Source organism: Trichechus manatus, unplaced genomic scaffold (assembly GCF_000243295.1).
Source record: "Trichechus manatus latirostris isolate Lorelei unplaced genomic scaffold, TriManLat1.0 scaffold00016, whole genome shotgun sequence".
NCBI lineage: Eukaryota > Metazoa > Chordata > Mammalia > Sirenia > Trichechidae > Trichechus > Trichechus manatus.
In genome coordinates this window covers 12,438,028-12,462,303 of record NW_004443952.1, presented here as the reverse complement: position 1 = coordinate 12,462,303, position 24,276 = coordinate 12,438,028, and the positions used below count along the sequence as shown (strand labels likewise).

Genomic DNA, 24,276 nt, shown 5'->3' with positions numbered 1-24,276 from the left:
AAAAAAAAAAAAGACCCGACTTACTGGCGTGACAGAGACTGGAGAAACCCTGAGAGTATGGCCCCCCAGACACCTTTTAGCTCAGTAATGAAGTCACTCCTGAGGGTCACCCTTCAGCCAGTTTAGACAGGCCCATAAAACAAAACGAGATTAAAGGGGCACAGCAGCCCAGGGGCAAGGACGAGAAGGCAGGAGGGGACAGAAAAGCTGGTAAAAGGGAACTGAAGGTTGAGAAGGGAAAAGTGTTGACATGTTGTGGGGTTGGTAACCAATGTCACAAAACAATATGTGTACCAACTGTTTAATGAGAAGCTAGTTTGTTCTGTAAAGCTTCATCTACAGTACAATTAAAAAAAAAAAAAAAAAATCGAAGCACAAGCAGTCCCCAGGTTATGAATGTCTGACTTAGGGTCAATTTGACTTAAGGACAACTCGGTTTAGGGCGTTTAGGGATGACTCGTACTTGCCCTTCAATGTTATGTAAATTTGCTCTCACTCTGAAATGACTGAACTAGCCCCTACTTGCCACAAATTTTTCTTCACTATTACTTTCACTTGCTGCACATGCAGCTTTTAAATCATTGAAAAGGCTTTGAGCCTTTTCTTGCACTAAAGTAAGACTAAGTAAGAATCGTATGCACCTTTTCTGACTTACTTAAAAATTCTTAAAGACACCTCAAAACAGATCTAGTTCGTAATCCAGGGACAGCCTGTACATACAATGGTTTGTAATAACATACAGGCGCTACTTCGCAATGTGCATTAAACATTATTATTATTACTGTATTATGTTAAAGATGTTTTAAGGTATCTGGCAGTGTTTCTTTAATGTTTTTTATGCATAGAAAGATATACTATATACTAAGACAAACATTTGACTAACCGATGTTAGATATGAACCATATCAACCTTTTTTTACGCAAATAACGCACACCTTCTGTGCTTATTTGCTGGCTGCGCCTTCCTCCTGTGAGTTATGTTCCTAACCGTACTATGCTAATGTTTTCCTCAGTAACATGTGGAAGAGGACTGGCATGGTGGCCCTTGTGAGGGTGCCTCACAGGGATAAGATAGGCTGGCAAACAAATGCAGAAGGCGTGTGTTATTTGCATAAAACACAGGAACTGTTCCGACTTACATACAAATTCAACTTAAAGGCAGATTTAGGAATGGAATTAATTCACAATCCAGGGACTACCTGTATTTAAACCGTTATCTTTTGTTTGCTCAGCTTGTGGTAACTGCCTAAGGTAAATACGCACATGAAGTGTGCCTCTACTGTACAATTCTCAGACATCTTTGACCACTGCTCCTCCATCTTTTTTGTTCGTTTGTTTTTGGCTAAGCATCTGGGAGAACTAGGTGTAATCCATAGTAAGGCAAAGCAAACAACAAGCTAAAAGTCGAAAGGATATAGATAATAAATCCTAAGAACAAAACTAAAAAAAAAAACAAACCCATTGCTGTCGAGTTGATTCCAACTCATACAGACTGTGGTGCTATGGATCGTTTTTGTGTAGCCTTCTAGCCACAGTCTTGTAACTCCCACTCAAGTGACTGGGTGGGACTGTGCAAATAAGGCAATTGTGGCTGACCAAGGGAACTGGTCAGTTTTGCCTTAAAAGAGAGCCAATTCCAGAGTAGAGAGAGGATCCTACCACCACCAAGGAAGAACAGCCAGGAGCAGAGACAGCATCCTTTGGACTCGGGATCCTTGCACTGAGAAGCTCCTGGACCCAGGAGACAGTGAGCAAACTGTAACCCTGAGGATGGTGAGAAGCGGTGGCAGAGAAATGGCAGCAGGAGAAACCAGCAGGAGACCACACAGTGAGCTTCCTGGCCCACAGAGTGAGAAAGCTGAGTTCCTTTGGGCACTTACTGGCATGGGCTAACAGAGCTTTGTAACATTTGCCCGAGCAGGGCAGAGGCCTAGGACAGAGAGGTATGCCTATGAGCACAGCTGAAAACAGGCTTTCTTGACTGAAGAACTGTATCCTGAGTATACCTGAGCCTCAACTGTATCTTGTTACTTTCCTAATAAACCCCATAATCGTGAATATTGTCTGTGACTTCTGTGTGGCCATTGCAATGAATTATCGCAGCCAGCAGAGAAGTTGAGAATGCTGTGGGAGGGATGGTTTGTATGAGAACTGGTAAAAAGGATGGAAAGAGGTGGCATGTCCGACCTCTGCCTCATGGGAATTAGCCTTGGGCTGTTGATCTTGATTCCCCTTCTCCCTTGTGAAGACAGAGGAGCTCACAGGCTACCCTCACTTCATTTTTACAGAGACCCTACAAGACACAGCAGAACTGCCCCACAGGGCTTCCAAGGCTGTAATCTTTACAGAAGCAGACAGCCACATTTTTCTCCTACAGAGCAGCTGGTGGGTTCCAATCGCTCACCTTGCGGTTAGTAGCCAAGCACTTAACCAGTGTACCACCAGGGCTCTTTTATATATGCATACATATATAAAATACATAATACATAAATGACTAAAGAAAGAAACCATGGAAAATAATTATAAAAAATTATAATAGCAGCTAACATTTATTAAGTATTAACTCTGTTCCAGGCACTATTTTAAGAGCTTTATGTGTATTTAACTCTTTAATACTTCCTACAACCCTACTGCATTGGGCAAATCTGTGGCAAAAGACCTCTTTCGAGTGTTAAAAAATGTCACTTTGAGGACTAAGATGCGCCTAACCCAAGCCACAGTATTTTCAATCACCTCATATGCAGGTGAAAGCTGGGCAATGAATAAGGAAGACCAAAGAATTGATGCCTTTGAATTATGGTGTTGGTGAAGAATACTGAATATACCATGGACTGTAAGAAAAATGAACAAATCTATCTTGGAAAAAGTACAGCCAGAATGCTCCTTAGAAGCGAGGACAGCAAGACTTCGTCTCACGTACTTTGGACATGTCATCAAGAGAGACAAGTTCCTGGAGAAGGACATCATGCTTGGTAAAGCAAAGTGTCAGTGAAAAAGAAAAAGACCCTCAAGGAGATGGACTGACACAGTGCCTGCAAGGATGGGCTCAAGCACAGTAATGACTGTGAGAATGGTGCAAGACCAGGCAGTGCTTTGTTCTGCTGTACACAGGGTCACTATGAGTTGGAATGGACTCGATGGCAGCTATCAACAACAATAATCCTATTGCTGTTATCATTCCCATTTTAAAGATGTGGCTACTGAGATACAGAAAAGTAACTTGCTTAACAGTCCATAGCTAACACACGAGGCTGAATTCAAACCCAGGCAATCTGCCCTTACAGACCATGCTCTTAACCACTAAACATTAAGTCAGATAAGGGTGTTTGAATTTTTTAGGTTCAACATTTTCTACAAGACAACTGTTCTGAACTCTTTAATAAGTCTTGTCATGGAACAACAAAGGCAAGGATGGGGGATTGTTCTAGATTAAAACAGGTACAACAACCAAATGCGAACATGAACCTTGATGACTCTTAGGGAGAGGTAGAGACTACCCATAAAAGACATTTCTGGTCAATTGGGGAAATCTTAATTTGGACATTAGATAATATTATGGAACTACTGTTAATTTTCTCAGGTTTGATTAGTAGTTTTGTGGTTATGTAAGAGAATATCCTTAACCTGAGGAAATGTATGCTTAAGTAGTTAGGGATGAAATATCATTATGTTTGCAACTTACTTTCAAACAGTTCAGCCAAAAAAGAAAAAGTGCATGTGTGTGTACATGAAGAAAAAGAGGGAGAGAAGAAAAATATAAAGCAAATGGGGTAAAATGTTAATTGGTAATCATATATGGGTGTTCATTGTATTTCTCGGCTTTTCTGTAGATTTGAAATGACGTAAAATAAAAGGTTGAAGGATAGAAAGCTTTTATCTAAAATTTTTTTTTAAAGTGCAAGATTATAAGGTAGTTTAAAATACTTGAGTAATTACAAAGCCAGATGTGTTAACAGGTAGAAAAGGATGAATTACAGAGTAACAGCTGAGCGTGACTTAATCACAGCTCTGACTTCTAGGTGTTGGTAATAGCATTTCCTTCTCACTGAGGATGTTCAGAGTGCACAGTGTCACGGACCTTTCTCCAGCTGCTGTGACAAAGCGAGCCTCTTTCCCTGCAGCTTCTTCTTGCACCTTAGGCCCTGCCGAGAGAGTCAGAGCCCCTACTCATCTCTTCTTACAGGTAGTCCTGAACCTTTCCTCTACTCCAAGGAATCAGACCCTGATACTAGACTTCCTGGTGGTTCAGGCAATCCCTAAATCCTGAAGCAGCTAAACTGCCTTTGCTTTCTGAGTGTTCAAACATTTGGCCTTTTCTTCCACCTCATTTCTGACAATTGCTATTGTTGTTTCGTTTCCCAAATGGCCCACCCTCAAATTCTTGCAGGGCACATGGCCACCCATCTATACTTTACTAGGTGTAGTAAAATGATACATTTCGGCGAATAAGATGAGAGTGGAAGTGAGAGTGTAATGTCTAGGTCATTTCCAACTTAAAGGTTAAGTGTTCTCCCAGGACTCTGGCTTTTCCCCTCTTCCCAAGGGCTGGAGTGTGGATGTGAAGATAACCCAGTTACAGCCATGCAGACAAGCACAATGCTATGAGCTGGCAGAGCCACACAATGGACAGTCTCTGAATGACCTCAAAGCAGCAATGCCCAGGCAGCTTAGATCTGTCAGTCTTTACATGAGGAAAAAATAAACTTTCTTTATTACGCCACTGCATTTCTGGGCTTCTTTATTGTAGGAGCTTAACCTTTACCCTCATTAATGCTATTCTAAATTAATTTTTATCAGTGAGTATGAGACTATCTCAAGCTATGCTGCCCTAAATTTATTTGCAAAGTTGACAAACAAAACAAAAAGAAAGAACAAAGCTTTCTGTAGAAGTAAACAAATAAACAACAGTGTTTACCTGCCAGAGTCCTGCCAAGGCCAGCCAGCTGGTCTTTGGTAAAGTTAAGCTGGGCTGCCATGCAGAGGGCTTGCTGCCAGCTGCCACAGGCCAGAAAAGCCTCTAGAGCTTTCTCGTGAGCGCCACAGCGGGCAAACACAAGCCCTGCTGGTTCATGGAGATGCTCCTGCATCAGGTGCTCCCCATAGGCAACACTGATATCCTGTGATAAGAGGAAACTTAGGGTTAGTGAAGAAATCTGAGAATCACGTCAGTGAAGATCCAATGTAGGCTGTGCCTAGCGATTACACTTGAAACTCTGTTGGATAACTCAGGAAAATCCTGTGGTTGATCAGTCAGTCCAATCATTTTTTCATTCAAAGCCTTACTGAGGATGTGTCATTCATTCACTAAACAAATAATTACTCAATACTTACATATGCGCTAGTCTGAGCATATTTACAGCAATGCAAAACAACAACAAAACCAATCAACCAACAAGAACAATCATGAAGTTCCTACTCTTGTAGTGACAGAGAATGGACTTACAACTACAATACGGTTTATGATACAATGGTAGCTAGTGGTAATTGGACAGGGAGCAGTGGGAGAGCTATATCAGAGGGCTGTCAGGAAACTGATCTCTGAGTAGAAGAGGAGCAGAACAAGCCATGTGAGGGGTTAGAGTATACTCTAGGCAGAGTAAGGCTGGCACTGAGGCTATAAGACAAGAGTGTATACAGTAGAGCTGAGGTATAACAAGGCTGATGTGGTTGGATCACAGAAAGCAAGGAAGAGAGGAGTAAAGAAGGAGAGCAGAGAGGCAGCTGCTGGTCAAACACTGCCACTTCGCAGACTCAGTGTGAGCCAGGGATACAGGGCAGAATACAATGTGGAGCACCTGCCCTCAGGGAATCCTCAGCCTGGTGGGGGAGACAAATCAGTAAGTTGGCAGTGTGCTCATCTGTTACATAGATGTGATCACCAAGGTAAGAACAGGGTCCTCTGGGAATGGCTAGTCCAGGAATGGCTTTCTGGAGGAGACCCGAGAGTTCACGTGAGGCTAAAGAAAGGGGAAGGCAGAAAGGGCAGAGGCCCCACACAGTTCAGTGCATTCGTGGAACTAACTACAAGGGGCCAGGAGTGTGGGAGAGTGGCAGTGGCAGACACTGATGCTAAAGAAGCAGGCAGGGGGGCTAGCTCATAGAAAAACATGTGTGCCATTTACAAATGAATTGAAAATGGTGTGGTAATGGCACAAAAGAGGACTGGCGATCCGATCGGCATGGGCTCTGTGGTTAGAGAGCCAGGCTCATGTCCCCGGTCTGCCACTTCAGAGCTCCAGCATGCAGTTTCCTCATCTGTAAAGTGTGCACAACACCCTCTCAGGTTGTTGTTATGAGGACTATATAATACACTTAACTTACAAGCAAGGTATCTGGCATATGAGAAGAGCTCAGTAAATGTCTGATAAACAAATAAGAACACTTTATCCCTTTATCTTGAAATATATGGAAAGCTCTGCATTTTTTAGACACTCAGTTACACAGCAGTGAGGCTGGATGGGAGGAGGCAGCAGAATGGAAGCAGGAAACCCCACGTGGAAGCTGCTATAGTATTCCAGATGAGGAATCAAGGACAACTCCTAGGTTTCGGGCAGGGGCAATTTCTTTAGAACAGGACAGGATCATTCTCCCAAATAAGAAACTCAAGATGAGGCTAATTAATTTTAACACAAACCCTGAAACCAAGGACAGTGTTATGGACTTAAATGACTTCTCACCCCTTTCCAACTAATGCACAAAGCAAAGCCAGGAGAGCCTCATCTCACACACCACACACCTTGTACTGCTGCGAGTCTGGCGGGTATAGCTTCAGAGCTTCGTTATACAAGTTTTTATCTTTTATTAAGTTTAAGCATTCTGGGAAGTACTCCGGTCCTGTGGGAATAAGAGTCATATAACATAGGTTTAGATTTTGGAAGCATAATGGATTTTATTTATTCCAACAGTCCCCAAAGAAAATCAGCAAGGAATCTTTTTAAGACCTATAGAATCAGCATCTCTGGAGAAGGGAATCCAGGAATTTGAATTTTTAACAAGCACCAGTCGAGATTCTGATGTATGAGAAGCACTAATTGGGAGCAGCGTTCTACTTAAAAGGAATTCTTTCTATAGTACCCCTGACAAATGATTCTCCAGGGAAGCTGGAAGCCAAGTGCTTACCAAGCACCCCTAGGGGTTCTTCCATGTCCCTGTTTCATCTTAGGAAACAATCACAACAGCTGAAGCCACAGGTTCCAGCATGGGACAGATAAAACAGGAGGGAAGCAAAATCACAGCCACTGTACTTGTTCTACTCCATCAATGACAATGAAACTGTGTCTTCAGGGCACTGGGCGGTGGACGGCGCCACTCACTCCAGACAAGCCGTGGTTTCCCTCACGGGTTTGCAAACACCACAAGAAGAGCTACATTATCAACTAATTTTGATTGAGACAATTAAGTTAATTTAGGGGGTGATCATTTTTAATCCAAAAAGAAGTGCTTTATTTTCTTAGTCAGGGAGCTCCTCCAGTTCTTTAAAAGTGGTTTGCTTTACGCTTTTCAGAATACATGATAAAATAAGGTGCACATACACACTTGTCACAATTTTTGGGAGTGGAAACTGAAAACAGTTTATGTCTAAACTAACATTTTATTTATGCCCTGCCTAGTTCCAAAGAAGATATGAATCAGATATGAACATACTAACCCTCATCACACTTACCACATTTGCTGAGGTGGCCAATGGCTTTTTCATACCGTTTCAAGTGTTTGTCTATAGTGAACCGCTGATAATTAGTTTCCATTTTCTTAAGTGTATTAAGAAATGGAAGATATTCTTTGGGATCCTAGGAAGATAAAACAATAAGCTGAACTTATTGTGTGTAATTATGTTTACATATAAAAATAAAATAGTTAATTTACAGCAATAGACCCAAAACTATACAACTTTAAACTTACAATAATATAGTAATTATATATTAGGTAGTGTATAAAACCAAACTACATAAAAGAAGTTTTCTGGCAAAAATGCTTCAAGATATGAGTATTATTAGTTTTCATTTAGAATAACGACTAATTCTTTAAGTCTCACAATAGCCACTTATTTCATAGGCTAATAAGGAAAAAAGGTTCCAATCTAGAAGATATTCAACAAATGCATCCTGGTTTTTCCTAAAGTGCAAGGCATTGTGCTTGGTGCTGTTCTCATGACTTTCCATGCCCACCACTGGCAAAGGCCAAAAGTGTTAAAACAGGTAAAATTATACTGAGCTGGACACAAAACTCTGAGGCACCGCCAACCAAGTATTAATTGGAGTTGATCATCTTCAGCTCTGTGCCATGCCCTAGAAGAAAATTCTTTTTCTACCCAAAGAAACATGTTTCCTGTTTTTAATGCAATTTCACTGGGCATACAAGTGAATATATGTAAGAATAATACTGGATAAAAACCCTAAGATAGTAAATAATTAAATGCTTATGGATGTGATATGGGAGAAAAACGTGGGCCAAAATATTCAATCAACAAATATTTAGTAAGAATTTGATGTGTACAAAGAGTGAAACACAACCCTTAACCTTTAGGAAACTTGCAATCTAGTAGAGGAGACAATGTGGTACGCAGGGTAGGCGCTGGGTGCGATGGAAGCACATACGAGGTCCATGTAGACTAGTGCCTGAGTGGTGGGCGGGAGGCAACTGTGGCCTACTGGGAAGATGCCATCTCAGCCAAGATGCAGATGAGTAGCCAGGTGAATGGGGAGGGCAAGAGTGGTGGAGGCCCAGGAAAGGCAAAAGTACTGCTAGCTGCAAAGGCATGTGGTGGTGGTGAGCGGGGGAGGAAATAAAAGGCTTTTCTCTGTGGGCAGAAAAAGGATAATGTGAAGAGATGAGAATGTAGAGATACACAGCAGTTGGATCATAAAAGGGTTTTTAAGTAATATTATGGTTTCTGAACTTTATGCTAGGGACAATGGGGAGCTGAAGACGGATTTTAAGCAGAGGAATGAAGAATTAGATTTTCCTTTTTGGAAAAAAAACTCTGGCAATGGTAAAGAAAGGACAGATAGGAGACAAGACCGGGCTGCAGAAACCCAGATAAAAAGAGTAGACCAACGGTGCTCAAACTATTTGACTGCAGCATGCTAAGGTAGGACAAGAGACTCTGAACCTTTCTATCCTCCAGGTTTTCCACTTTCTACTGGAAAAAAAGACCTTGATGATAAAGAGCTGAAGCCAAACATTCGAATCCTTTGATATATTTCCATTATACAAGAAGAATCAATTCACACACACACCTATAATCTTAAAAAATCACCAAGAAATTTTAGTTTACTTATGCAACCCAGCAATCAAAACAGTCTGGCAGAATGAGGCTTAGGAAAACAAGGGCCCTGGAGTACAATGTCTGGCAAGCTACTAACCTCTTAGGAGCAGGTTTCATACTACCATGACATATAAACAAAAACCAAAAAGATGTAAAAGTAATAACTCCACATACCTTCTGTGACTTCTCAGCTACCATGAGGACCAAATCAAAGTCATAGGTCCCAAGAGAATGATCATATAATTCATTAACATCTACCAGAAGCAGCAAATATTTCAGGGCCTCTTCTGCACTCACAGCATCAGGAACAGATGGAGCATTTCCTGTCAGTGTTTAAGAAAAAAAACAAAACATATGAGAAAAAACCCCACATACCTAGCAACACAACCAAAAAAACAAAATAGTAAATTTCCTTGACAGAAAGGGACACCAAATGAATATATATCTTTCATTCTTTTGTACATGTTTTGTAGGGTAGCACTCAAAAAAGGTCTCATGTTAAAATGGCAGCCAAAAGGCCACGTGTTAAATATATGATGTGGCAATGACATGGCAATGGGAACGGTCCTGGTCAACACGATCTCCAAACGACTGGAAGAATGGTGAGAGTTGAGGTCACTTTGAAATACTCACTGTGAAGAGGTATCTACCTTGTAGCTCGTGTACCTTCTGCAGTACAACTTCCAGTTCTGGGGTTGTTTTCTTCACATGAGAGGTGAGTATTGACAGGCAGTACCTGAGGTAATAAGTGAAAAACACCAGCATGAGAAAGATGAACAAGCTGAATAAGGACATCTATACATGTCTGTTATTCATAAGATGCCAACTAACAATAGCATGCATACTTGTGAGGATTTATGTTCTCCATGGCTGCTCTCAGAGTGTCACAGATAAGGTCTACACTTTTCCCATGAAGATCTCTGGGCAGCTGGACATTGCCAGAAACAGGTGGAGGGTACATGGTCTTTGTAACATCTTCTTCCCTAAGAATGAGTGTGTATTAAAATGTTACTAACTGAACATATGACTCAGTTATCAAACTACTAACGTATACCTAGGAGTACCAATGAGACAATACAACTGGCTGTTGGAAAACACCATTCAGTTATAAAAATATTCATACATGCTGGAAACGTGAAAAGTTTATGACTAACTTTTAATTCCCAGTCTGAATGCTTAGCAGTTCATCACACAAAAAAGTGACTCAGGAAAATCGAACTGCATTCTAAGTGATAAAAACTTTAGGAATCAGTTGTCAAATTCTGCTATCTTACCTCTACAGTTTAGAAAAAGTCTGGGAGTTTCTTATAAAACTAAACCTACAGTAACTTATGACCAAGCAATTCCACTCCTAGGTATTCATCCAAGAGAAATGAAAGCATGTTCACCAAAGACTTGTACAATAATGTCCACAGAAGTTTTATTCATATTAACCCCAAAGTGGGTATAGTCCAGGTGTCCATCAACAGGGGACTGAATAAACAAACTATGATGTATCTACACAACCGCATACCACTGAGCAATAAAACAGAATGAACTAGTGATATATGCACCAGCATGATGATTCTCAAAGCATAATGCTCAGTGAAAGAAGCTTTATACATAAGAATAAACACTGTATGACTCCATTTATATGAAGTTCTAGAACAGGCAAAACTGATCTATGATGAAAAACTCAGAATAGTAGTTGCCTGGGGTGGGGACGGGGACTAACTGAGAAAGGATATGAGGAAGCATTCTGAGGTGAAGGAAATGTTCTTTATCTTGAGCGGTTTTTGGGCCACATGGAATTATGTATTTTTCAAAACTCAATGAATGGTACACTTATGATTTGTGTATTTTATTTTAGATTAACTTTACCTCAAAAACAAAACCCAAAAAACTCCATATACCAAGAATGCAATCTAGTTCATGCTATGCAAGATGAGGTAGTGAGGGGTAAAGTGGATTCATGCTCACAGCTTAGTCTGAAAGGCACCTAAAAACAAGATGAATGGATGGAAGGACAGATGGTAGACAGTAATAAAGCAAATAGAGCAGAATACGAATTGTAGAATCTAGCTGGTGGGTATGATGCTCACTGTACAACGGTCTCAACTTTTCTGTATTTCTAAAAATTTTCATTAATAAGTTGGAAAATAATCATGTTAAAGACATCATTTGATTTCAATCTCCCAAGAAAAACAAAGTGGTTTTTTTTTAAGGCAAATAGTTTCATATGTATACCTAAAATTAAGTAATCAAATAACATCAAATAATACTTCCGAATGACATGTTTTAAATTCAGTTTTTAAATAGGCTGTTTTTAAAAAAGGGGAGAAAAGGAAAAACTAGTATATCTGGCATCTAAAAATTGTAGTAAGAAAAAATATACTGAAAAGCATAAGTAATTTTTCTTCTCTATTTATCTGTTTGACTTCCTTAACCAGAAGGAAGAAAACTAGGGATATTATTATACTCATGAGCAATTCAAAATACTTACTTCAATTCTGTGAAAAACAAATTAATATGATTTACAGAGTCTATCTGTTTTATGAAGGTTTCCACATTCTCAAGAAACACCTACCCAAAAAAAGAGGAAAAAACATTTTAGTTCAGATCACCTTAGTTGAAGTCTAAAGTGAGCTCGAGCAAATGTCAGATTTAGAAAGTTACCTTAGGGTTATGATCATGAAGCAGATTCAGATTTATTCTTAATTTTCTCATGCATTCAAATGCTTCTTTAAACATAAGTCTGTGAGAAGAAAGAGAATGTTTTCTTCATTATATAAAGCAGGTATAATTAGATTACAGCTGAAATGCCAAAAAAACTACTACTGGGTTTCTGCTTAAGTCACAGACTGAAAAAATTAGGTATCAAGTTCATTTAACTTCTTAAAAGTTGTGATTCAGTTATCATGGCAGTCTGATGACTATATCCCCATCTACGCAAAACAGAAACTCATTTAGTTTTTCAAGAAAATGTTAATAAAGATCTTTCTAATACCAAGTTTCCCCCAAACAGATTCAAACAACGGCTCATTTTCTTTGCAACAGTGGCTCGGGTTTTTTGATTGACTCCTCTGCAAATCTCCTGAGGGCCTTGGGCCTTCTGCCTGGAAAATACACATAGACACTGTCTGGTGTACAATATCCCTGGGTTCACGAGCCATCTAAAGCCTATATGGATCCCCTGACGGGTCTCTTCATGAAGCCCTGTTTTATATGACAAGCTTCAAGATTCCTTCTGCTTATAATATCTACTACGACATATAGTTATAAAATCAAAACGTGAAGGAAAAAAAATCTGAGAATCTGACTGAAGACATACGTAATGAAGGTTTCTCAGATTTTTAAGTTTTAAAAATTGTAATGAAATCACTGTCTTCACATGTAAGTCGCAACAACAAGCTAACTAGTCATATAAGTAGGCACTTACTTGTCCAACCACTTCCGAATCTGGGCTAAAACCAAGGCTCGATGGTGAACAACTTCCAAATTTCCTCTTGGCATCTTAAAATAAATAATTAAAAAACAATAACTAAAACATTTTACTTGACTAGCATTCCTCTGTACAAAGCTAACAGAGAATCTACCAAGGAAAGGCTTATAATAAATGATTATGAATGATCAGAGACTGTAAAATACGTTCTGCAAGAATTCTATTTGATATTGACTGCCTAATGACAATTAGAAGGATAGCCTTAAAAATCAGCTTACCTGTAATATGAGCTTTGTGTCCTGAGGCACAACAGTGACAACGCGTGAACCCCTCTCCACCTTCCGCAGCGTCTCTTCGTTAGACACATTACTGCTGCTCAGACCTGCCTGTAACGCTAAAGACAGCACACTGACTAAGCCTTAAGAATCACTATCATGACAAGCCACTCTCCATTAACCGCTGATGAAACTGCACATATTATCCAAAATAGAACAGAGCCATTAACAGTCAGGTCCCTTTGCTCTCAGACTCGACCTCAGGACAGCTAGACTTTCTGTTAAACAACTTTGTCCCTGGGACTTGCCCTCTCTGTGAGTCCTCATGCAAGCTCACATACACAACTTCTCAAACGATTCGGAAAAACACAGGGAGGTTTGGGGTAGATTCTCCATTTCTTAGCATATCGGTACACTATAATCACATCAGTGAAAGACAGATTCCCAATTTCTAAGACAGGAGCAAAGAAAATAGGTGGGTCCTTTACAATAAGGAAGAAATACATATATACAACATACACAAAAGGGGGCGTGGAAGAGAAGAAAAATGGAGCCAATTTCCTACAAACCAAGACATGGATTTCTTCAGATGCTGGCCACAGAGTGTGGCCACAGTGAGAAAAGGGAGATTACATAGAAGTCAGAGCATACTGCCAGTTTGACATCTACATAAAACATCAACATAAAATACTAAATTAGTTATACAGTAAAATTTCCTGAAAATTTGTTTAACTTTAGAATGTGCTGTTTAAGAAACAAACTCTTTCTCTAGAAGTCTTTGCTAACTGCTGTAGACCAATTTAACTGGGGAAGTAAGTAAAATTTAAAGATATTCTCCAGTTCTAGGACTTCATGATAATAAGCCAAAGTAGGTAAAAAACTTACAAGTCAAAGAACAAAAGATATCAGAAGAGGGATTGTTCCTATTTTATACACTGAAAACTTACTCTTAAATGAGGCATCTCTCAGGCAAAAACATTGGCAGGTGTGGGAATGAGTAGTCAACAATAAAAATTCATCATACACTGCAAATGATGTGATATTTGATGCAACCTGCAACAAGACAAGGGAGGTAAGGGAGAATTTAGCAATATTACTTGGAGAAAACACTGTGAAAAGGATACAGTGCGAAACCAAGTTTTTATACCTCAGTGTCATTGATGAAAAAGCGACACCTATCAGTTAGACCAAGGACACATTCCTACAAAGAAACAAAACTGGAATTACAAACAATTCTAATTCAAACTAGTTACACTGAATGTTTCTATTAATTAGTTCCACTGCCCTATGATTTCACATCTAGGTCCTTGTAGTCAGGACTGGATATAGACACCTAAGATGTGGCTGGTCCAGTGCAGAATGGATTACGATGACATCTAATCCACCAGCAAGCCCATCTCTATATCCTATGTATATCTCAAGCAGCCCTGGTGGTGCAGTGGGGTTAACAGCTCGGCTACTACCCAAAAGGTTGGCAGTTCGAATCCACCAGCCGCTCCTTGGAAACCCTATGGGGCAGTTCTACTTTGTCCTGTAGGGCTGCTGTGAGCTGGAATGAACTCAGTGACAACAGTGGTTTATGTATATCTCAAGGAGCCCTGGTGGCACATGGTTAAAGCACTCAGCGGCTAACTGAAAGGTCAGTGGTTTCCGTGGGAGAAAGATGTGGCAGTCTGCTTCTGTAAAGATTACAGCCTTAGGAACCCTATGGGGCAGTTCTACTCTGTCTTACAGGGTTGCTGTGGGTCAGAATCAACTCGATGACAGTGGATTGATTTTTCAGATGTCTATTTCAAATACATGCCCTTTCCCACCCTCATCATCTCCACTCCAACAGTCTCTTTGTTGGTTCCTCCTTCCACCTCTGCCCCGCTCTAACTTTCCACTGGCCAGACAGAATCACCTTTCCAACCATGAAGCAAACAGTCACTCCACTGATTAAAAATCATTAACTTTTCAATCTTTTAAAAAATAATAATAATCCAAACTCCCTTCTATGGCCTATCACTCTAGCCACACTACCTCCCTTCATTCCTTGAATAAACTGAGCTCTTCCCAAGCTCAAGGTGTTCACAGTTCCTTCTTCCTGGAACACTTTTCCTTTCTCAGGAATAGATCCTTCTCTTTGCTCACATCTCAGCATACACCACCACTTTAGAGACCACCATAATTAACCTCCCCATAGCTACCATCCTCTAATTACCCCCTAAACACCTCACAATTCTCTACCATTATACCCTGTTCATTTCCTTCTCCCATCACAGGGGGTAATTATATCTACATTGATAGATTCTAAGTTCCAGAAGAGCAGTGATGCCAGATGTTTTGTTTTAAAATCACTATATCCTACCACCCACCACAACTACAGGCATTCTAGCATTTGTTGGATGATAATCAACTGGGTATCATTTTTGAGATTTTATTTCTGTTGTCCTCAAAAGGGATTCAATAAAACCAACTTTGAATTTTCTGTACAACTGAAGACAAAAGTTTATCAATTGCGGTTTCTTATTTTTGAACTTACACCTCCAAGGAAAGGAATAAACTAGCTACTACATTCCAGGCAATGTCTCAATCACATATATGATCTCATTTAGTTTTCCTCCAAATCCTGAGACATAGGTATTGATCCCATTTTACAAATGAAGAAGATGAAGCTCAGAAAAGGGAGATGGCTTGGATTTACAAGACAGCCAGGGTCCTGACTTGGATCCTCCTCCAAAACCCACACTCTTTCTACCTAACACCACCAGCCCCTGGGTAACTGCTTTAAGTGGTGAATTTTCCTGCCCTGTGTTCACTTACCTCTCCTGCAATGATGGCCAATTCAGTCTGCATGCACGGGTGAGGAAACCGGACAGCAACTCCCCCAGGGTTCTTCCATGGTTCCACAGCCAGAGAAGGTGACTCTGCAGGATTGACAGATCTGGCTTCCAAAGAGCTGCTCTGCTCTTTGTAAACAACTGTCAACATCAACACTTGCTAAAACACTTATGTGCAATTTAGATCACTTTCCGAATGTAACATGGAAACTCACTAGGCTATTTCAGTTCATTACAACAGAAGACAGGGGTAGGGTACACCTGCCAATTCCACTCTACAGCAGGATTTGCCAGGGCAGTTAAAGACCTAACAGCCAGTGCTGCACTGACAAGATGCTCACAAGTCCATGTTCTCGAGAACTGAACACTCGCGTAAGTCATAAACATGCTTCTCTAACACTTTGATACTCACCCCAAAGGTACTTAAATATCTGGCCATCAGCCAGCTGCAATGCTATTGACTTGGTCTTGGAATTGCAACATAGACTGATTATGATCCCGTCCACCACTACAGATGAGCTGACAACAGTAACAAAAAGCAGGGGAGACAGGTGTGAATAAACCATTTTTCTCAGAAGTGACATTTCACTGATTTTGCAAAACAGAAAAAGAAGCAAGCAGTTTCCCTTTGGTGCTGGACTGCCTATTCCAATACAATATATACATATACATATATTACTTATACACAGATACATTTATAAAAAGCTTTTTCAAAATATCATGAAGTATTATAAGTCACAGATTAGGCATGAATGACTACATTTTAATATGTTTTATGTATACAATAAGGGAAGGTTCCTCATTTTGCAAAAAGGATTTACAGAATATAAATTTAACCAATAAGGTTTTAATTTTGAATGAGCCTAGGGATTAATATCAGTGTATACCGAAGGTGCCAAGTCTTGACAGTGGAAACCTGTGGAGTTCTGAAGCTGGCCAAAGAAAACACTACCTACTATACAACAAGGATTGCATTACACAGAAAAGCATTCATTAAACAAAAATCTGCATGAAGTCGGAATCCAAACAAAAACTCATGTCCAAGATGCAGTGAAATTTCAGCAAGAAAAACAGAGGAGACTTTCTAGTAGCAGAAGCAGTGAAGGGCCAAACAGGATGATGTAGAAGACAGAAGGCCAGAAGAAGTCACCACATCAAAATAAAACATATATATTGAATCTCTTTCCATTGCATTAGCTCATGAGAATTAGTCGCTCTTATTACCCCTGGTATTATTAAAATCAATTCTAAGATCTAAAAATAACCCTGCCAGAATGTGTGTATATACTGAATTAAAACATGTAACAAATCTTAAAAATGTTTTACCACATCTCTTGGTATTTGTCCTATTTTTCACCACTCTTTGGTGCATTTTTAGTTGTATCGACACGACTCCAAACTAGACTTAACCCTGTACCAAGTGTGTCTAACAAGAAAGTTGCTCCTCAACTTTGCTCACTAGAAACCAAAAAAAAGACAAAAGCACAATTTCATTTGTTTATTAACATGTGGAATACAGGGAAGCACTGTAGTACCTGACATTGAGCTGTCCTTGCTCCTCATCCGTCTCAGAAAGGGCCATAGTCATACGATGAATGAAAGACTGCCGGCTGGACGGACTGTGGCTTATGGCCAGGAAAATATCTTCTTGAATCCAGGTAAGAAGGCCAAGCTTCAGTGGGTTTACTTCTTGATCTTCATTATTCTCAAACTGAATTCTGTTTGAAACATTGAAGAATATCCAAGACATGAGCAAAACATTAAAAGCACTGAGATATTCCGGAAGGAAAAGAAAATGAACCACTTTGTAGATAGTCAACTCCCAATTATCAGGAGAGATAATGCCAAAGACAGAAATTCCAAACACTTGGCTTAAGAATGCTTTATATTTATTTGAAATTGAGCTTCTTTTATTCTGAGATGTCTAGATTCAAATCGAACACTTCAGGAAACTGACTACACAAGAAGGGGTTACCCACCCCACTTACCAACATTCAAATGAGACTCCCGTAGATATTTGTGTCTGAAAAGCATGGGTCTTTTTCTAAGTACCTCTCATCAAAATGACTAATTAGGTTGCGAGAGGGTTTCCCTGCATCTAACGCCTATCTTCTGTAGCATTTGTACACCTGACCAGGGCACAGTTTTTGCCACCACACTTAGGAACCCAAATGGCTACTTCTACCTTTTAGATGAAGTGTCAAATCCTCAGCTCGTGCTGAAGAAGCTCTATCACTAGCCTGATCCTCCTACTCAGCTAGCTCTCCCCAGACTCAGTTTCTCCAACTCCACTCAGCCCAGAGTCTTCTTACCACCCTGGATCACCCCACCTCTGTTTGTCACTAACGCTTTCCTCCCCACTACACCCAACATTTCCAATTCTTTGCCAATCCCCAATCTATCCCTTCTTTAAGGATCAACATGAAATGAAACCTTCGCTAAATGACTTGCAGTCACCCTTCTCTCAATTTTTAAAAAATGAAACTATATTCTAAACTACCTCACACTTTCTAGTTAGTATATAGTGTACCTGAGGTATTCAATTATACCCAATCATTTACATTGTTCCAGTGGGAAAATGCATTCTGATTTCTAACCTGGGACCCTCAAACCACAGCACTCAGAAGTCCAGGAGTTTGGTATGAGATAAAGAGATAAAGACACAGGCTGCATTAGATTATCCATATGCTAACACCTATACATCCTCATTTATGTAAGACAATACAACTCTGCCCTACCATCTTCAGCTCCATCATTCGCACATGATTTTCCCTGGAGAACCAAGGGCTGTTGTGGGGAGTGGGTTCTAAGCTAGCTGAGGACTTGGCCTCCCTGCCCAGCCATCAGGATATATGGCATTCAGATGTGCAAGGCAACTGGCTTCCTTAACCACGCTGAAAATCAGGGCCCAAGTGTTGTGTCTCCTTCTCGTTCCACTCAGCAACAAGCACAGAATAGTAACAGTTGACTGAATTTAGGACTAAACGCTGGCTTCTTCTGCTCCCAGAGGTCCAAGATTACCAAGTATAACCTACTTGTATCTCTTTTCCAGGTGAGGTATGCTAAGGGAAACCTTAAATCCATTTCCACCCACAGCTCCCAGTTTCACCGTAGGGTCTGCACATGGACTGTCACCTAGAAAACAAAAAATGTAAATATTATTAGGGTAACCTATAAACATTTAGTTTATATTGGACAACAGGTTTTGCAATTAATAGGTTCTAGAAGGCAAATCATAGAGCTCTAATCTATTAATTGCAGAACGCCTTGTCCAGTATGAATAGGAATTGACTTGACAGCCACAGGTTTGGTTTTTGGTTTCTTTTTTGGTAGACGGCAAATAAAGCAATCAAAAAAACAACCACATCTCTTTCTTAAGATCTCCGTCTACGTTTCAGTCTTACCCAAACCTGCTTTTTTCCCCGATATGACATCGATCACCATCCTCACTGATAACCAGGTGGAGGGGCTGCCTCTCACCCCAGAGCTGTTTCCTCCCACTGTCCCACAACCATCTCAACATCTCGCATCCTCCGAAGTCCTAAGCATTCCCTTCTAAGACGTTCTTTCCATTCTTAACTCAATTTACTGCACAGCAGCCAAAGAAATCCTTTAAAAAAGTAAGTCAGAACACAGAACTCCTCTAATCAAAACCCTCTAATGGCAACCTGTCTCAGAATAAAAGCCAAGGTCTTACAGGGCCTTTACAGCCCTACATGCTTTCTCTCGTCAACTCTACCATCTCAACTCCCATTACTCTCCCCTCACTTGCTTTGCTGTATCTGCCCTGGCCTCTTGCTATTTCCTAAACACCACTGGTACCTTTGAGGTTGCTTTTTCATCCTGCTTAGAACATTCTTTCCTCAGATGAATGTATGGCTCCCTCTCTGATTCCTACCAGACCTCTCCTTAAATGTCACCTTCCCAGAGAGACCTTCTCTGACTACCCTCAATACAAAACCCACGCACCCCCTGCAGCCCCCACCCTCCAGCTCTCCCTACACCCGTCCTGCTCTATTTCTCTCCATGGCTCTTGCCATCTGACATATTATATTTTTATTTACTATTTTTCTCTCCAACTAGAATATAAACTCCACAAAGGCAAGGACCAGAAAAAAGTCTGGCACATTAAGAAGACCCATAAACACTGAGGAAGAAAAAAGGCCTCAAAATTTGAAAACTTTGGCATCTAATTTGTCTCCACCCCTCCAAAATGTCCACCACTTGCCACAAAGTTCCTCAATTGTAATTAGTGCTCTTTCCTCTTCAGTTTCAGTACTGAGTGGAATGCTGACCTGCTCTACTCTGAGACCTCAAACTAGAAGATTCTGTCTTTGACTTCAACCTCCAAACTCTTCTCCTCTGATTTCTTTTAACCTCAATGAAACTCATTACTTTTCAACACTCACCTGACTCCCTGCACAACTAGAAGCTAATGTCAGCTGCTTCTCCACTAGCACTCTTCAATCTCACCAACTTGCCCTCCTACTTTGCTCATCCTGTCAGCACCCAGTGTTGGCATTCATCAACTTCAACTCCGCTTGAGCTGCCCTCACTAGGACCACCGCCTGCCACTGATCCATGGTGAAATGCCAATCTCTAAATCCTAACAAGGTCTCCCACAACTTTTTCCTGACTCTTATAACCAAACTCTCCAGTCTGCTCCTTAACTCAAAAGCTTCAAGTTCCTGAATTCATACAATTTCTCTCTTCATTTCATTTCTACAGCCACTCCCCTGATTCAAGCCCTCACCATCTCCTGCCTAGACACTCTGCTACAGCCTTCTCCTAACTGGTAACTCTGGCTCCATCCCCACTTGTGACCCTCACCACACGCTGATGCCTGAACAAGTCTTCCAAAAGCAGAGCTCTCAACCTGCCCTACCTGATCAGAGACTTGTAAGTATCAACTAAAATAAATGTAGGGTAGTATGGTGTTGCTTTCGGGGTGATGAAAATGTTCTAAACTTGTGGTGATGGTTGCATGATTCTGTGAATATACTAAAAACCACTGAAGTGTATATTTTAAATAGATAAATGATATAAAATTCAATAAAGTCTTTTTTTTTTTAAAGTAAATGTAGGACAAAATACTCATTGTGTAAAATAATATATAAACTTAAGTTAGTAGCATAAAGCCAGCACCACAAAAGCTTACTCTACATCTGATTCTTTTTAATCTCATAAAACTGACAGTAAGATATCCAAATAATAATAGAGTAATAGGGACAATCATTTGTTTATTTTTGGTAGTACTGGCTGATGAAAAACCTGTTTGAAAAGCAGCTAATTTTTGCTTTTTCTGATTTGCCTTCGCAATGAATACATTACTATTATCCAAAATAAAAAAGCTACTAAAAAACAGAAGTTTAAGAAGGGCAACAATATTTTTAGAGAATGAAACTATAAACCAGAGAAACCAATGATATATCCAAGCAGGATCCATATAAAAAGTAGCCTATCATTTTAACAGAAAACCTGATATGAAAGTAGGGACCTTTAGTATGTATTAATTTTGATCATTCTCTCTCAGCAGCTATCTATGCTTTTTCTAACTAAGAATTCAAAAGATATTTGAAACAAGGCTACTAATGCCACACGCCAGCATAATTTATGACATGACAATAGAACTCACAAATAAAAAACAAATTTCAAATTAGTCTAGTACATCAGAGGAGCCCTGGTGGCGCAGTGGTTAATGCTAGGCCGCTAACCAAAAGGTTGGTGGTTTAAATCCACCAGCCGTTCTGCGGGAAAAAGATGTGGCAGTCTCCTTCCGTAAAGATTACAGTCTTGGAAATCCTGTGGGGCAGTTCCGCTCAGTTCTATAGGGTCGCTGTGAGTCGGAATCAACTCGATGGCAATGGGTTTGGTTTTGGTTGGTTTTCTAGTAAATCGAAAGCAACCAGGAACTGGCAGCAATGAGGCTGTGGAAGAACGGTTGGATTAGGAACTAGCACACTGTGTTCAGGTCCTTTCCATTCTTGCTCTACCACTAAGACCTTAAGGAAATCACAAGTCCTCTGGCATTTTGTTCCCTCATCTATAAAACACAAAAACTCCATCTCTGGCATAGCTCCTATGAGGGCTGGGAAGATCAACTGAAAGTATGTGCAAAGGCAATGAACATTGTAAAACATGTTAAAGGATAGTAAGATATTATCCTATTTCCAGAGTTGAATTGTATTCTTAAATAACTGACTCTTCAAGTTCAATAAAGTAAAACAAATTATTTTTATAAGAAAGAGTACGGTAAAAAAAACAAAGCTCTCAAGCCAATTAAACATCATCATGATAATGAAGTCAATTATAAACTCCAAAATTATTAGAAACACTAGAGCTAAGCAACACCAAACTATAACTTGCTTTTGTCTAGGAGTAGGAGGGACTTGACTCAGAACATCTACAACACTTTTGGAACATACCACATTTATAAACAGAAATCTGGTTAATGGCATCCAGGACAGCGAGGTCGTTACTCTTTTGAGGGTGTGTAGAGAACACGACTTGATTCACAGGCTGTGGGAGCAGCAGTTGGTAGGTGCACAGGGGAGGTGGAACCACGGTCTGCCGGAAGACTGTCACCAATACCCTGTCTGCATGTGAGAAAGAGACACAAGAAGCACTAGACGTTCATATTCCATTTGTAAAATAAGGCATCTGAACAGCACCGTACCACCAAGTAATAATGGTGGTAGAAAATATACAGCAATCCTTAAAAATAATTTTCAGTATTTTTCTCATAAATGACCTTTAAAATAGTGCTTTTTTGGGGGGCAGGGTGGGAGTAAATGTCATGGGCTCTAATTGATACATCTGACTAGTGTCACCTCCAGGGCGAGGCTAGTCCATCTTTGGGCTTGGTGGTCTCAGGTGCCAGGGACTCAGACAAGAAGGCAACGAGGTCAGAGTTCTAGCTTTAAACCTGGGCTTGTAAACCAAGCCACACTAAACCAAGAGGATCAGTACCTTCAAATTCCTTAAAGCACATCCCTATGCCTGGATTTGGTAACAAGGCAGATCTGATTAAGTCACCTGAGCAGAGAATGATTATAAAACCAGTGTTATGACGGTTACACAGAGCATGAATTAGAATACCAACTCACATTACAATCTTATAAAAAGTGTTCCTTTATGTTAGGAGTATGTAAACTGTTTGTTTCAGTGACTATTTCTCTGCCCAATTACTTCCCCCTCCCCTGCTAAAAAAATTAAAAACCCTCCTCACACTAGACAGACATATGTAACTTGAACTGAACATAGCAGGGAGGTATAATAATTATCAAGTACTGTATCAGAAAACAAAGCAACACAAGTGGTGCAGGGGCCAATATGTATGTCAGGGCAAAAAGACAAGGCTAACACATGACTCCCCCCAGACTACTGTTCACCTCTTCTATGCCAGGGGTCAAAATTCTAAATGCCTTCAAAGGCCAGACAAGTAAGTGTGAAGGCCATGGACACAGTACAACAGAGAACTGGGCAGTGTGTGCCAGGGCGCTGGGTAGAGTGGGGAGAATGTGGTTTTCAGGAGACTGCACGTACCATGTAAGGGCATTCTCATTCAACTGGAAGCAAAACAACAATAAATAAAAACACACAAAACAAACAATCAAAAGCCTCCTCACTGTTCAGGTCAAACCACCCCATCGGCAAGCCTGGGCCCAGACCCCTCCCAGGCTCATGGACCAGAGCCCGCACTTTCCAGCAGCTTACATCCATCGATGACAGCCACATTTGCCAAGTCACTCGCATTGTCTCCTGAGCTCCGGTCGGTTGTCCAGTGCCACTCATAGCAGAGGTAATGCCAGCCTTGACAGAGAACATGCAGCTGGTACGGGGTCACCGGGTCCCACATCAGAGACACAGGCTTGCTTTTTCCACAGCTGCTAAAGTGAAGATTTTGCTTGAGATACCAGTGATAGTTTCCAACAGTCCAGAGCTGAACTGCAAGGGAAAACAAAAGGAAGGCCGTCAGAGGCTGGGAGGATTTCATACCGCATGCTAGAGGGCAATGGGGCATTCTTTTTTTTTTAAATGACCCTTCCCACTCGGCCTCTTTACTAAAATAATAACAATAATGATTGTTAAAAGACAGTTTTCCACAGAGGAAAAATGTCAAGCATCAATAAAGTCAGAAGCACACATTTATTTCCGCCTCTATCTTCACACTTTATGATAAGGCTGGAAGCCTACTAGAACAGGACAGTATTCTAGTGAGCCGTTTTCATAAAGATGTGGGGAGAAAACAATTAGGCAATTAGACTGAAAGTATTAAAATACTCAATCCAAGAGTAGTTGGATTAGCATCACCATGTTGTTTTACATTAAGATGCTTATTTTCTTCCAGGTGCTTTACACGAAATTGTGTCCAAGGCTATCTGGTGTTAACTATGACTCAGTGTCCAAGGGAGATTGTTGCTGTTCTGGTTAGGTGCCATCAAGTCGATTCCGACTTATAGCCACTCCATGTGACATAGAAGACCTGCCTCAT

At 40.5% G+C, this 24,276-nt stretch overlaps 1 protein-coding gene across 4 annotated transcripts in view; it reads right to left on the bottom strand.

The window, feature by feature from the left end:
* The window catches only part of ELP1 (elongator acetyltransferase complex subunit 1), a 63,726-nt gene that overhangs the window by 20,234 nt on the left and 19,216 nt on the right, over positions 1-24,276 (bottom strand). For 3 of the 4 annotated variants that reach the window (XM_004372189.2, XM_023727411.1, XM_023727412.1), the window contains 18 exons: positions 23,499-23,729; positions 22,208-22,378; positions 18,818-18,917; positions 17,318-17,500; positions 16,195-16,301; positions 15,766-15,869; positions 14,108-14,161; positions 13,908-14,013; positions 12,964-13,079; positions 12,683-12,756; positions 11,920-11,998; positions 11,747-11,826; positions 10,110-10,247; positions 9,915-10,000; positions 9,439-9,587; positions 7,663-7,786; positions 6,736-6,833; positions 4,915-5,116 (listed from right to left, as the gene is read on the bottom strand). In XM_004372189.2, the coding sequence (XP_004372246.1) occupies positions 4,915-5,116; positions 6,736-6,833; positions 7,663-7,786; positions 9,439-9,587; positions 9,915-10,000; positions 10,110-10,247; positions 11,747-11,826; positions 11,920-11,998; positions 12,683-12,756; positions 12,964-13,079; positions 13,908-14,013; positions 14,108-14,161; positions 15,766-15,869; positions 16,195-16,301; positions 17,318-17,500; positions 18,818-18,917; positions 22,208-22,378; positions 23,499-23,729 (2,202 nt within the window). The remainder of the gene's footprint in view (positions 1-4,914; positions 5,117-6,735; positions 6,834-7,662; positions 7,787-9,438; positions 9,588-9,914; positions 10,001-10,109; positions 10,248-11,746; positions 11,827-11,919; positions 11,999-12,682; positions 12,757-12,963; positions 13,080-13,907; positions 14,014-14,107; positions 14,162-15,765; positions 15,870-16,194; positions 16,302-17,317; positions 17,501-18,817; positions 18,918-22,207; positions 22,379-23,498; positions 23,730-24,276) is intronic. The other variant, XM_023727410.1, reaches the window with a different exon arrangement.